The 13,885-nt window shown below is 37.3% G+C and overlaps 1 protein-coding gene across 1 annotated transcript in view; it reads left to right on the plus strand.

Annotated features, from left to right (window-relative positions):
- rapgef2 (Rap guanine nucleotide exchange factor (GEF) 2) overlaps window positions 1-13,885 on the plus strand; it is a 163,960-nt gene that overhangs the window by 48,362 nt on the left and 101,713 nt on the right. The window contains 2 exon segments of the mRNA XM_036568773.1: window positions 1,016-1,086; window positions 5,501-5,557. Coding sequence (XP_036424666.1) covers window positions 1,016-1,086; window positions 5,501-5,557 — 128 coding nt within the window.

Raw genomic sequence — 13,885 nt, forward strand, 5'->3', positions numbered from 1 at the left:
GTTGAAAATGCTATTACCAGCTATAGGCCTGTCACAATTATTACATAATCACAGTTTTTAAATGAATAAACGATGCAGTTATTTGAGATGATCGCAATCATTTAAGCGGACTGCAATAAAAGTTGTTAGATTCACTCAAAAAATTTAGCTTTGCTCGACTTTACACTCGATTCTCTGTAAATGTGCACACTTAAAGATGGTTCAGAGGTTCCTTAGTAAAGGTAATGGTTATATTTAGAACCATATTTGAAAATGGTTCTATATATCACCAAAAAAGCTTCTTCTATTGTTAAAAGCTTGACATTGTTACAATAGCAGAACCCTTTTCGATGCTATATAGAACCATTTTTAAAAAGGTTCTTGAAAGAACCATATACAATACATTCTCCATTAATCTGAAGAACCATCTTTTTTAAGTGTGTAGACAACAGTGTAATGTATTATATGTACAAATACTATCAGTATTATCTACTAAGCAAAAACTGCTGGGAAGCAAGATGGCTAATCAGCCTGTTTGGCTACTTAAGGCTTGTACTTCAAGAAAAGACAATTAAATGGTTAATCACAATTATTTATGTCACAAATTATCATCAGCTAAAAGACTGTGACAGTCCTAATCAGCTAATCAATATAACACTAACTGCTAACTCATAACTATTTTTGCAATGTTTGCTAAACTGATGAATTTGCATTCAAAACATCATAATGGTTAAAATAACAAAAATAAGTTTAAAGAACCCAGAAAATTTATAAAAATTCAGACATTGTGAATTTTTCCCATTTAGGAAATGTGACAATCATACCAGTCACTACATACCTATTTAACTGAAACTGTCTGATTAATGTTTGACTGTAATAAATTATCAGCCATTATATGAACCGATATTATTGTTTATTGGAGTTTTTAAGCTGCTTAAAATCGGTCACACAGTTTTCACATGAGCAAGGTCTAGTCTTATGTATGTGATGTATGCAGATGAATAGACACTGATTTGTGTTTTCTGTTTCCCTGCAGGACCTGGAGATTGTATATTCGTATCTCCACGGCATGGAGGCACTGTCGAATCTAAGGGAACATCAGCTAAGGTAATGAGTGTGTGGGATGGAGGGATACAGTTTCATATGTGTGGGACGAAAGTTTGCATGTTTAAATGCATACATATATGCTGACATTGATGGATGGACCACCTTGGTGCTTGGGTGGGATGTGTATAACACAGATTTGAAATGAAATGTTTCTCTTACGTTTTCGATGCATTTGAAATGGGTCAGCAGCAGGAGGTTTCTAACACACCAGCATCAGATCAGAGGTTGATCTGCACTGCATTTATTCAGCAGTGTGTCATGCTTTATTCGCAGCAACAGTGATAAAGCCAGAGTGCTGTCAGTGTCTTCTCCAACTATTTTTCATGAAATGTTGATAGCAATCTCTTCAAACTCGACTTTCGTGGCATCACTCATTTCCTCAGTCTAATTGTTCTGTTTCAGACATGCTCTGTTTGTAAAAGCAAAATTGTTGCTGTGCAAAAGTCTTAGTCATCTGAGAAAATTATATGTGTAAAGTACAAAAGTACTGGTGCTGGATTGGATCAACTGTTTAAACATTTCTCTTTTGTTGGGAGATTACAAGTTCGATCCCCGACACTGCCACAGCCACCCAGCATAACTGGCCCTCCCTTCCTCTATTACTTAGCATATTTTAAAATATTACACATCTATCTTTCATTTCTTCTTAGTAGAAAAATGTGAACCAGTGTAAATTACCCCAAAGAAAAAAATACAACAAGACAATTGCAAATACTTGCATTTAAAAATCTTAGGCCAGCCAAGAAAATAGTTTAGAATGGTTTATCTGGGCCGTACTTTTCTTTTGGCTTGTCAAAACACAATATAACTGTATAATAAATGCAAATAGACACAGTAAAATATAGACGTTCTTGTTAAATTATGAATGATTTCATCTATCATGAAGGTTTGGTGAGCTGAATGAGGTATTGGATATTGGGCTTCCTTGAGGGATTCATAATGTAGTGTGTTTATATTGGTGTTTTCAGGGTTTCCACAGATCTTCCAAAGTCTTAGAGAGTCTTAATATAGAATTTAAGGTCTTATTTTTATCGTATTAGAGGTATTCAGTTATAAGATGATGCCAGGGGCCGTATTAAAGAAATCTTATCTGCTTAGTCACAACTTTAGTTAGGACTAAATTTAGAACAGAAGACAGAACAACAGTTCTTAAGTTCATAATCTTATCCATTAACTCCAGATAAGAGAATAGTATTACAGAAACATCCTGACTAGACAGAATTTCTTAACTTTAAAATAACCTCAGAGGGTCTTAACTTCTGTTTTAGAAACCATCTGTTTCTATTGTTTTATGCAGTTTTAGGCAACATAGTTCAGTATAACCAGCATAATGACGCTACATTTATCTACACTGAAAACGGTGCTTTGACTTATGGATTTATTTTCTAACAGTGTTTTAAAAACCCCAGACACTGCAGACACAATCTTCACCGCCCCTCTTATTACCTTCATGTGTTATTGTTGGTCATAAAATATTACAGTGATGGTGGTGAATAATAAGGAGGCCGAGCTGAATGTGTGTCTGTTCGTTAGGAGAAATAACGTTAGCTCGCTTGGCTAAAGTGTGTGGGAAATGAAACTGAAACTGAAATTAACTGCACAAAGCGCTGACACAATATTCTTAAATTTCAGTTTATAGCGCTTTACTTTGTTTGACCTTTTTTGTACATCGGTAACGGTAGCTAATGTCAGCTGCCTGGCTAACTAGCTTGATTACTTTGATTACATGTTTATGGTTCAGCTGTGCACATATGATTGGTTGCTAGGTAATGATAGTTGATTATTCTGATTTCTTTAAAAGATGAAACGTAAATGATTTTGAGGTAAGATCCTGTAAGATAAGATTCCTAAATCAAGATAAGATCTTCTTTAAAACGAATTTGTGAAAAATCTTATCTTGACCTGTCAGACCTTAAGTTAAGACAAAAAGATAGGACGTTTCTGTAATACGGCCCCTGAAGATCAGGTTGAAGTGAGTCATTCTATATTAAACTAATCCAGACTAAATATGTATAGCCAACAGTGGTCGTGTAGTCAGAAACTTAACCACTGTTTGAATAATTTGATATTGATACATGCCATTTCAAAGTTTGTGTGCATCACTGTGGAGTGGAAATGGTATTATTTTTCCTTTTTGAGGTTTTAAAAAAGCATTAAAAACCATAAACAATATAGTGTGTTGTGTTGACATTCTCAGATTCCTCCAGTCTCACTGTTGACCAGACTTTAGTGACCTTTAGTGAACTCTGTTGACCCTTCAGAAGTGGTTCTCAGGTCATAGTGTGTACACACTTGTGGATTACACTGAGGGAATAATACTCAACCACATGACCTGGGTGTTCCAGAACATTCCGGACCCTGAGCCCTGCGTGGCCCCTTGTGGCCTGCGGGCAACCTCAGGAATGCTGTCGCAGGGTCTGATGTGACCTCCTACCAGCAGGGCTTCTTTTCTTCTTCATTTTGACTTTATTGCATGGTTTGAAATGTGTTGGTGTTGTGTGGTTAGTTTTAATTGTGTGGAGTGTTTTAGTGAGGAGACAGGGCTAACATTAGCGTACACTGAGCATAAACAGATTTTGTGTGTATCTTACCTTAGATGCGAAAGGCCAATTTGGGGGTTTTGGCAGATCTTAACACAATATACAGGGTGATTCAAAAATCATCTGATTTCAAAATTATTTATTTCACTTGTAAATCATTACAGAACAATGCAGTAAATTGTAAATGGTTTAAATGAGCATAAAATTTATTATGTAATTTTACAAGTGCTCAGTATGAACCTCCTCCACCTGTACGGACAACATCAACGCCATAGTCAGATTCATCCCATACTCGATTGAGCATGTTGGGTGGTACTGTACTCACGGCTCTTTCAATGCGATTTCGGAGATTATCCAGTGTTGTGGAACCAACGACGAACGCTCTGAGCTGTTGGAGGTTCACTGCCGACAAAAATCACGTTGCACAGTTATGGCGGATTCGCTCTTATTGAAGTGGAGAATGCAGAACGCTTTCTGCTCAGGGGTCTCCATCTTCTCGCAGACTGAAGGGAGCCATCTCCCGGTGACAGTCCGAAACTCTATGACCCCCTCTTTCAATTGGTATGTGATTGGTTCCTAGGCGACTCGCGGTTGTAAAATATGGCGCTTTGAAATCGGATGAACCTTTTTTGAATCACCCTGTGCTTAATGCATTCTGTATTGATAAGTAGGGATGTCCGTGAGTTTTATGCACTCTGATCTGATCCATCTGCCGTGACGTAAAGGAGATAAATTTTGTTCAGAAGAGGCTGATATTAGCAGGACAAAAGACTGCTGAAAAACCCAGGAGAGTTTGGGAAAAATACATCAGAGATCAGATGACGAGATGATTCTGGTTGCTGAAAAAAGGTGATGCAAGAGGCTACGCTAACCTGGTAGCTAACATTATCACGTGTTTAGCAATGCTTTCTGACTAGTCTGTAGTCTGTCACGTTTTTAGGTTACCTTATGGTATCAGCTCAGCTCTCTTGGAACCTTGACGGAGGTGATCCAAAATACTACCCGGTATCACATACCAGGTACCAGATTTGCCTAGTGGAAAACCTAAAAAGGCAAGTCGAGACAGTACTATGCAGTAGAAAAGCAGCTATATGTGACAAGATGTAGATATACTACACAATAGATACGATATTCTAGACTTCCAATTAATACTACAGCAAAATCACTTTTTTAGGTACACTATATGACAAAAAGTCATATAGTGTACATAATTATTTTTAGGAGTTTCTGCCATACCCATCACTAACAGGTGTATGAAATCAAGCACAAAGCCATGCAATCTCCATATGCAAACACTGGCAGAAGAACGGGTTGCCCCGAAGAGCTCAATGACTTTAAACATGTCACTGTCATAGGATGCCACCTTTGCCACTGGTCAGTTTGTGAAATTTCTGCCCTGCTGGATCTGCCCCGAGGAGCAGTAGTTCACAGTTCAAACCTTTGCTGAAAATACAGGCCTACTTTACCTGCAAACTGTTCTCAGGAGGTTGTAAAAGGAAAAAAGCAGCAGCCTATCCTGAATAGCCATAAAGCTCTCTGTGTAACCCATTTCATACTCCTCATTGAATAGTGTGTTTCAATGTAGTTTATTGGAATCATGTTGGTATCAGCAGATATTGTATTCTAAATGTCTACATCTTTAAATGTTTATGTAGCGGCAGATTTTACCTAAAAATATTGTATATCGGCATCAGCCCTCAGTTCCCACATCAGTGCGTCCCTGTTCTTCATAATAAGAGCTGGGCGGTCATAAGCACAAAGAAAACTATGAAACTGGCTGCTTCTCTTGGAGTCGTGCCATCTGCCAAATTGTGTTATCTTTCACAGTAATGTTCGCTCTTTCTCTCCCTCTCTCTCTTTCTCTCTCTTCGCAGGATGATGTGTGAAACTGTGCGCTATGAACGACATGAAGCAAATGAAGTGCTCTACTAGTAAGTGCTCCTGTCTCCAAACATCAGAAACGAACAGTTTTGCCTTCAGGTGATAAATGTATAATGCTAAATTTGATGCTAAGGAATGTGACGTTCCGTTTCAAATGAATGAAATGAAATGGTCGTCACACATCTTTTAATGAGGGAATGAAAGTCTCAGGCAGTTAGAATCACAGTAGTATAGGCTGGAAACGATTCACAATAGTATTGAAATCGATGATACTTTGCACCTATTGCGACGAGCATGTTGGACAATTTAAATGCCATAAAATGCCCCATCCGCAGCTTTAAAATGTGTCTTATACTATGTAGTCCATGTCCTACATTAGTCCTGATACATTGTCTGGCTTCAGGACAGTGTGGCAGCACGAGGCAGTGCATTGTTTACTGTAGTCGGGCTTACTAAACAAATAAAGCCGTGCCTCAGCCTTCATGCGCTGAATGCTTTACCTCGTGAAACATGCATGTTGGATTAACTGACTGATGGTTAACATGGTAAGCTTTAGCCTTTTGAATAAGAAGCATACCAAACAAAGTTAGAACAAAGCTAGTTCAGTAAGTTAGCAAATTTCTTAACTTGAAAAACAGGCATGCTGGTTTTCTTTGGTTTAAGCAGGCTCCTTTGTGGCGATGCTGCATTGCAGTGCTGAAACGGGTTATTGAAGAAAGGTACCATGGGTCTGAGAGGCTTCTCTGTCTGTAGGTTAATAGCAGCCTACAGAGGCACCTTTTTCATATGCATGCTGAATGCATGCTCAGGAGAGAGTCTCACTGGTATTTCAGTACTTGGTTAATAATTCAAGGTCCCAGTATTTGAACATTGAAATCATTATTCACATCTTAGATTCATTTTATTGTGGAAAAATATTAGAAATATAGAGACAAACAGGTCTGAATTTTTTGATTTTATGTAAATATGGTTCACTCATATTTCCAAGTAAGTAAGGCTCAATGCCATTTCTTATTTTTACCCCTACCCCTTGTTTTCGAGGGTCACCTTGCCCCTTGGAACTGAGTTACAATGGGTAGTGGTTGAAATCTTCACTATGAAATGGGACCCTTAAATTAAAAAAGAACATTACTTCATTAACAGCTACTAGCGCTGCTCTGTAGGCGACCCTGCCAGTCTGCAGAGATAGCAGAGGAGGGTAAAGTTTAGCAACCTCGCTGCTGGGCTGTAGTAACATTTAGGGAATCATATGTCTTCAAAGAGGGGGGTGCAAAAATTATTTATTATTGCCCACCCCTAATTCTTCGGTGATATGAAGCTCAAGTCAGCTGTTCGCCAGATTCTCTTTTAAATTGTCCTTCTCCACATTAAATGGTGCAGCAGTTATATCTGGTGTCTCAGGTGTCAGAACTGCGGTACCTTTTAAGGTGGAACAGGAAATTTAGCTAGCTACCGAGACATCAGCATATTGCTAACGATTTTTTTTTAATGCTCTTCATGAAGAAAAGGACCATAATACATTGAAATGACATTAAACTAAGACAATACAGTGGTTATTGTAATTTTTTACCTTAAATTCTCACACTTGTAGGTTTCTTTTGTCACTTGTGCAGCCTCTTGCAGGTTTTTCTATTTTCTCATAACACTCTGTTTGGAGTGTACCTCTAAAAACAATCTCCGCTTGGAGGGCCGTGTAGCCCTAACATTTGCCCTACCCCTCTATCTCAACAAAAATCGGTACACCCTACCCCTAGGCGTGAATGCACAAAACGGAGGGGAAAAGGTTAAGTGGTAGGGGCGAGGGGTCAAATGGGATTGGGCATATAGCATACGTCACATGAGTGCCTTAACATGAGCATGTTAAGAATTTGACTGAGAAGGCAGAGATGCTGATGTTGGCGAGGTCCAGAAACAGTGACAAACTAACATGCTGGTGCATCGTCCAGCTGTAAGAGAGTCCTCGTTAGCCTCCAGTATTGTACCAGTTAGCTCTGATAGCTCATTAGCTCATCTGAAGAGGAGTCTGTGTAACTCATTAATATAATTCATGGTTTGAAATGTAAACAAAGTAATTCAGAGAGGTTTGATGTGAATTGTTTGGTGCACTGTAGAGAAAATTACCATTGCAGATTTTCTTTACAGTGGGGGTGATATGAACCAGGGGTTGCAATGTCTACAACACAAATATAGCCATTTTATTTACTATCCAATCCCACCAGTGAACATACTAGTGAGTTTTTATATGTAATGTTGATGATGGTGAAATAGTGGTAAATATTTTCTAACCATTCATTAACCTTTATGGTTAATCGATTATCAAAATTAGTTGAAATGCACATCAGATGTGTTTTTATTATTAGTTAATTAATTTATTTCTTTACTGGAAAGCAATTCTTGCGTGCCTGCCATGGTGCGCATGTCCCTCCGACAATGATATCATCAGCTGGTGCTGGTTAGAGGGCACAATGAGATGATGGTGTATTGCACATGATCTCACAAGCCTACAGGCTTTTAGTACATACAGTAGACAGTAGAGCAGCAGTTCTTGGATGGGACACATAGTGCCATTGATCTCGGTCTTAAACACAGTGACCCAGTTTTGGCTCACCCCTCTTTTTGGGTGTGTGTTTCTGTAAGCGCCCCCCCTCACATCCTTCTAATGTTTTTGGAAGGCAGTTCTGGCATTGTCTTGCTATTGTTCTGTACCCCTTCTTCCTGCCTTTGGACTCGGATGCAGACGCACGCACACGCGCACCCCACAGTCCCGAGGGCGTTCCCAGCCCCCCACACACAGACACTCCCCTCCAATTTCACACTCCATTTTTCTTTTCTCCTGAAGCATTACAAAGTATTCGAGTTTCTCCCCGGGTCAGTACACCCTGCCCACAAAGGCATGCAGCTCAGTCGCTCATCGTCTCTGATAGCATCTAACATACGTGTCTGTATGCATTCGTGTACTAGTGCTAAGCAATAATGGACACAAAAGTCACACTGCGATAATTTTTTGTCATTAAAGTTCTGATATTTTGAAAAATAAATCTTCCAATGTATTCCAAAAAACAAACAACAAAAAAATATCCTGATATACTGTAATGCTAAAGTTATGCGTTGTGTGTGACGTTGATGAATATTTGAATATTTGGTTAATGAGCACTGAATCTGAAACTGTACTATATATATATATATAGTACAGCGGAAAGGTTGACTTTTTACATATAAATACACCATGTAACATTAGAATGGATGCAAATAAACATAAATAAATAAAACTAATAAGAATTTTTATTTTTAAAAAGTGACCTAGTTTGAAGAACAAAGTACCAGCACACCTGATTTAACTTAGAGGAATAATTTTTCAATAAGAATAAGAATATATTGTTCTACATTGTAATTTAAACATTTGCCATTTGCCCTTTCTTGAAAAACGTGATCTGAAATGCCATGTTTGGAATTGTTCACAGTGCTGGTGATGGTAACCAGACATCTAATGTTTAAGTTTAATGTCTCTTAAAGCTACCCCACAGAAAGATATTACCTAAAAAGGTTACAAAATACATTGCCTGAGATGTTGCTCTTTTCTGTAGTTTTGAAAAGAAAGTTTTCATTTAAAACATGTTTTATTGATTTTTGACAAATTTCAAAGTCCTTGAGATTCTTCAGTTATTTTAGCTGTATGTTTAGAGTCATGTTCCTGAAATGTCCCAAAGTGCTAAAAAATATAGTTACTGCTAAAATGTGTAGTGTCAGATGTTTTTTTTCTTTTTATTTTTTTCTTATACAATGTATTGGAGTAGAAGAGAAAGTGCGTAAAACCTAAGATAAATATAAGGTCTGAATATTTTTCTGCCCCATTACTAATGTAGATCTTTTATGTTCCTGAGCCAAACCAATCTGTGAAGGGTGTAATTAGAGGACCCTAGTTTAAAGACATTTTATCACATTAAATATGAAAATTGAATCAAATCTTGACCTCAAATTGAATTGAAAATCGTATTGACACAGAGCTATAATGACACAGAGCAGTAATGACACTCTGATAATGTTTTTCATTTTTAGTGATATTGATAATGTAATTTGGTGGGTGTTTCAGATTGCTTTGAAAGCACAGTTCACAGTACATAAACACAAGACTTTCTTTCGAGGTAAATCTCTGGAAGAGTGGGTTTTTTAACTTTAATGCAGAATTAATGAATTCCGTAATATTACCCAGTGGACATTGTGTCCATGTGTATATCTGCTTTTCATTCATTCATTCATTTATTTATTTATTTATGTTTGTATGTATGTATGCATGCTAGTGCACAGACTATGAGTGGCTATCAGCCAAAGTCATTGTGCTTTTCCTGCCTTTGGATAAAAGTTGAATAAGCTCCCTAGGTAGTGCGCACTCCCTGCTAAGCACTAGACTGAACACGAGTAACTTAAAAGCAGTGCTGCAGCGGCCTGCTGCTGCTATATACTGATAAACTCCACTGTGCTCTATTAACCAGTACACCGCTTTAAAATTTCTGCTTAATAACAGGCTGCACATTTCTCCTTGCTGCTACAGGTCACTGATTTCTCTCTGGAGCGCCTGCTACAGCAACTGCTACTCCTGGCTAACTCTTTTCACATGTACACGGAGGGCTGATTGACTCTTTATCAAATTGGAATCAAGAACAATACATATATTTATTAAGTACTTGCTCTGCATATCTTAGGAGTTCAGAGATCCAATATATCCAATATATTTAACTGATTAAAATTAGTTTGACCAGTATGTTTTAAATACAAATTACAAATACTAATGTAGACAGAATTATGCAGAGTTATGCTATTTTTGATTCAAATTAGGTTAAGCATTTAGAATCTAGTCGAGATTGAGCACAGTTGCTTGTGCTGCCTCTCTAAATACACAGATGATATAATTGGGAGTATTAAGTATTTAAACCGTATTTAAACCCTTAAAATCATACATCATGGAACTGAATGATCAATAGCAAAATACTTAAATACTGCATGCAGAAGCCACAGTGTTTTAAAGTGATGGAAAGTGTCCTTATTCTGTGTGCCATAGGAAACTAGTGTTTCCTATGTTTAGTATGTTATTTCTGGTGTTATTCTGTGGTTCAGTGTTGTATCCCTCAGCCTCATATGTTTGACAGCATTCACAATTTTATATCATTTTAATTTAGTGTACCCAGCCTGCATCATACAACTCTTGTATTTTTATGTACATATTTACCAGTGCTAATCCATTTAAAAGGTAGAAATGGACATTAGGTCTGGTAGACCAGCCTCACCTAAACATTCGGTTCTTCAGGGGCCTGTTTGTAAGTTCAAACATAGGCTATTTATAACGTAAATGTTTACAACGTTTACAAGGTTTACTATATCGAAAACAGGCTGCACCACACAAACTAGTTCTAACGTTGAGCTTAGTTACTAAATATTTACACCTCTCCCTGAGCAAGTGTTGGGGGAACCAGTGGAAACTACTTAGAGAGCACAAACAAGACCAGCAGCATATTTGGTTGTCACAAGGAAGTATTAAAGAATAAACAGCCACCGTTATTCAGTTTTATTCAGTTTCATTTGTGCTTGTCTGTCTCTTCAATACTGGATATTTTTTTCCATGGGTTAAGTCAGCGTAAGCTAAACCCATTTCCATGGTAGTGCCTTTATAGATTGGTCCTAAACGTGCTGTTGTCATTTTAAAGTCATTAGTAAGTTGGTACTATTTAAGACATGACTTAAGGATTTAGGGTGCAACCAAATTTGCGTCGTGAAACGTTCTTCAGATTGATGGAGAGTGTGTTGTATATCGTTCTATGGGAAATCTTTTTGAAAAGGGTTCTATATAGCACCAAAAGGGTTTTTCGCTTGTTACAAGCTTGACATCATAACAGTATCAAAGCCCTTTTTGGTGCTTTATAGAACCATATAACAACACATTCTTCTATCTGAGAAACGCTTTCTTGTTTTTTAGAACCTTTTGATTGTGCCAAGGGTTCTTTGAGTGTTTATGGTTTATGTGTGTGCGTGCGTGTGTGTGTGTGTGTGTGTGTGTGTGTATATATATATATATATATATATATATATATATATATATATATATAGTTTGACAAAAGTTTCTCCTACCTTCAAGGTGCATCATCAGAAGAGGGTTTTCCTAGTCTTTAAACTGGAAAATCTCACTCTAGAGGCTCTGCTGCTGTAGGAGGCGAGTTGGCATGTTTACAGATGGTGAACGTGGCAACGTTTTTCATTTTGGCCTGAAATGTTCCATTAATTCTTAGATTCATCAAAGTAATGTATAGCAAAATAACTTTATACTGTTTAAATTTTAATTACGATGTTATTGCCATTTAATGAATGCAAGTCGGGAAGCGATGATCTGATTTTAAGAATCAAATTTGTAACCATGCCTGTGTGTGTGTGTGTGTGTGTGTGTGTGTGTGTGTGTGTGTGTGTGTGTCTGAGTGCTGTTCAGACGTTGCTCTGGTGATCCATCATTCTGTACACTGATCTGAGGCGCAGCCTGCACACACACCCATGCCCCTGAGCGCTTGCGTTTTCTCCCCGAGTTGTGACCCAGCAGCTGGTGTTGAATAAAGTCCCCATCATTTCCCAGTGGAGCTCCGAAGCTTCAGGGACACATACAGCAGGCTGAGAGCTAAATAACAAGCTGACAGAACAACAAACGAGCCGGTATATTTATTACCTCAGCATGCTTTCTTTCTTATGTTAGTATTTTTAGCATAACAACTTGGAAAGTGATTTTTCAAAACCCTGTTTTTCATTTTGGAGTTCTGCCACAAATGACAACAGAAAATAGTGACATACTGAAAGTGAGTGGCAGCCTATCACCTGAGACATCACCTAAACAAATTTGTTTTTGCTAGGGTGCAAAAAGGGAGTGGAGAGGAGAAGTATGTGTTTGTCAGTGATTCAATGGATCAGTCCATGCTCCGCTCACGAATTTGTTCTTTCAGTTTACATTGGTCAAAAGGGCATTGACCGGAACAATTCAAATTAATGAGAAACTGTGGGGTGTACTATATGTGTGTGTGTGTGTGTGTGTATATAGATATATATATATATATGTATATGTGTGTGTGTGTATATATATATATATATGTGTGTGTGTGTGTGTGTGTATATATATATAATTATTATTTTTTATTATTTTTTTCAGCATAAATTAGACAGCAACAAGGTTTGTTTATTTAGTTTTCTATAAACATTGCCACACTAACAAGTTGGGCTATTTTGTTTCTGGTAATATGGATGTGCTCACTTTTTAAAAACAAACAAACAAAAAAAAACAAAAAGAAAAAACACCAGCTTTTCAGGAAAGAAGTGGATGCCACAGTAAGAGTCCTTGGGCAGGGCTCCAAGTGTTTTGTTCACTTACTGTTGTGAATTGCTCTAGTTAACAGTATACTTTCTAAATTAGTTTTTAAAAAAATGGTGTAATTTAGCTTTGTCATGGTATGTAAGATGAATCTTTAGGGTTCAAAGCTGTTTTACGCTCACTGCATTCCATATATCACTGTTGTTGGAAGAAAACTTCATATGTCCTTTTTTGTCGCTTTTTCAGTTTTTGATATAATTTGAAAATGCCTGTTGCTCTTTACATTGTGTGTAAATTTCATGATGAATGGAGTAAAAGGAATGACCCAAAATGACTTATGGTTCCATTGACTGACATTAAAAGTAAAGTAGGTTTTTTCCTTCTCCTGTAAAGTTACCATTTTGGAGATACAAGGCTTTCTTCCGACAACAGCGATATGTATAATATCGTGAACTTGTTTGAAAATGCAAAAAAGTGAAAGTATTTATTATTGATATCAGCCACAGCAAGATGTTAGTTATTGGTTATCGTGTTGATCCAGAAATTCTTTATTGAAACCTCTCTGGTGGTATTTAAAAAACAGCTGTAATCTTTTGTATCCATGCTTTATATTCAAACTCACAATCTCTGAAAGAGCAATAAGAGAAAACAAACCTGGGCAGCTGGAAATGAATGGAAGGCTTAGAAGCTCTGACAGTGCTGCACATTCTGTTGTTTCAGAAAAGCAAGGAAATTTGGTTTTGCTCGTCAGACCTACCTAAAAAAATTACTTCATGTGGTAAAAAATAAATTAACTAGTTTTCAACTATTAACTAGTTTCAACCTGAAGAAATACTTTAAATAAACAATTCTTCAATAATATAATTTTTGAGGTGAATAAATCTAGTTCAATTGCTTTTTACTACATGAAGTCATTTTTTAGGTAGATCTGATGAGCCACTTTTTACAGTGTAGAGGGCCTTGAAAATCTGACTTTCCGCTCTTTATTTGAGGTTGAAAAACATGAAAATGTCACAGTTCTAAAGCTTATTGGAGTAAAATT

This window comes from Colossoma macropomum, unplaced genomic scaffold (genome assembly GCF_904425465.1).
Source record: "Colossoma macropomum unplaced genomic scaffold, Colossoma_macropomum, whole genome shotgun sequence".
Taxonomy (NCBI): Eukaryota; Metazoa; Chordata; class Actinopteri; order Characiformes; family Serrasalmidae; genus Colossoma; species Colossoma macropomum.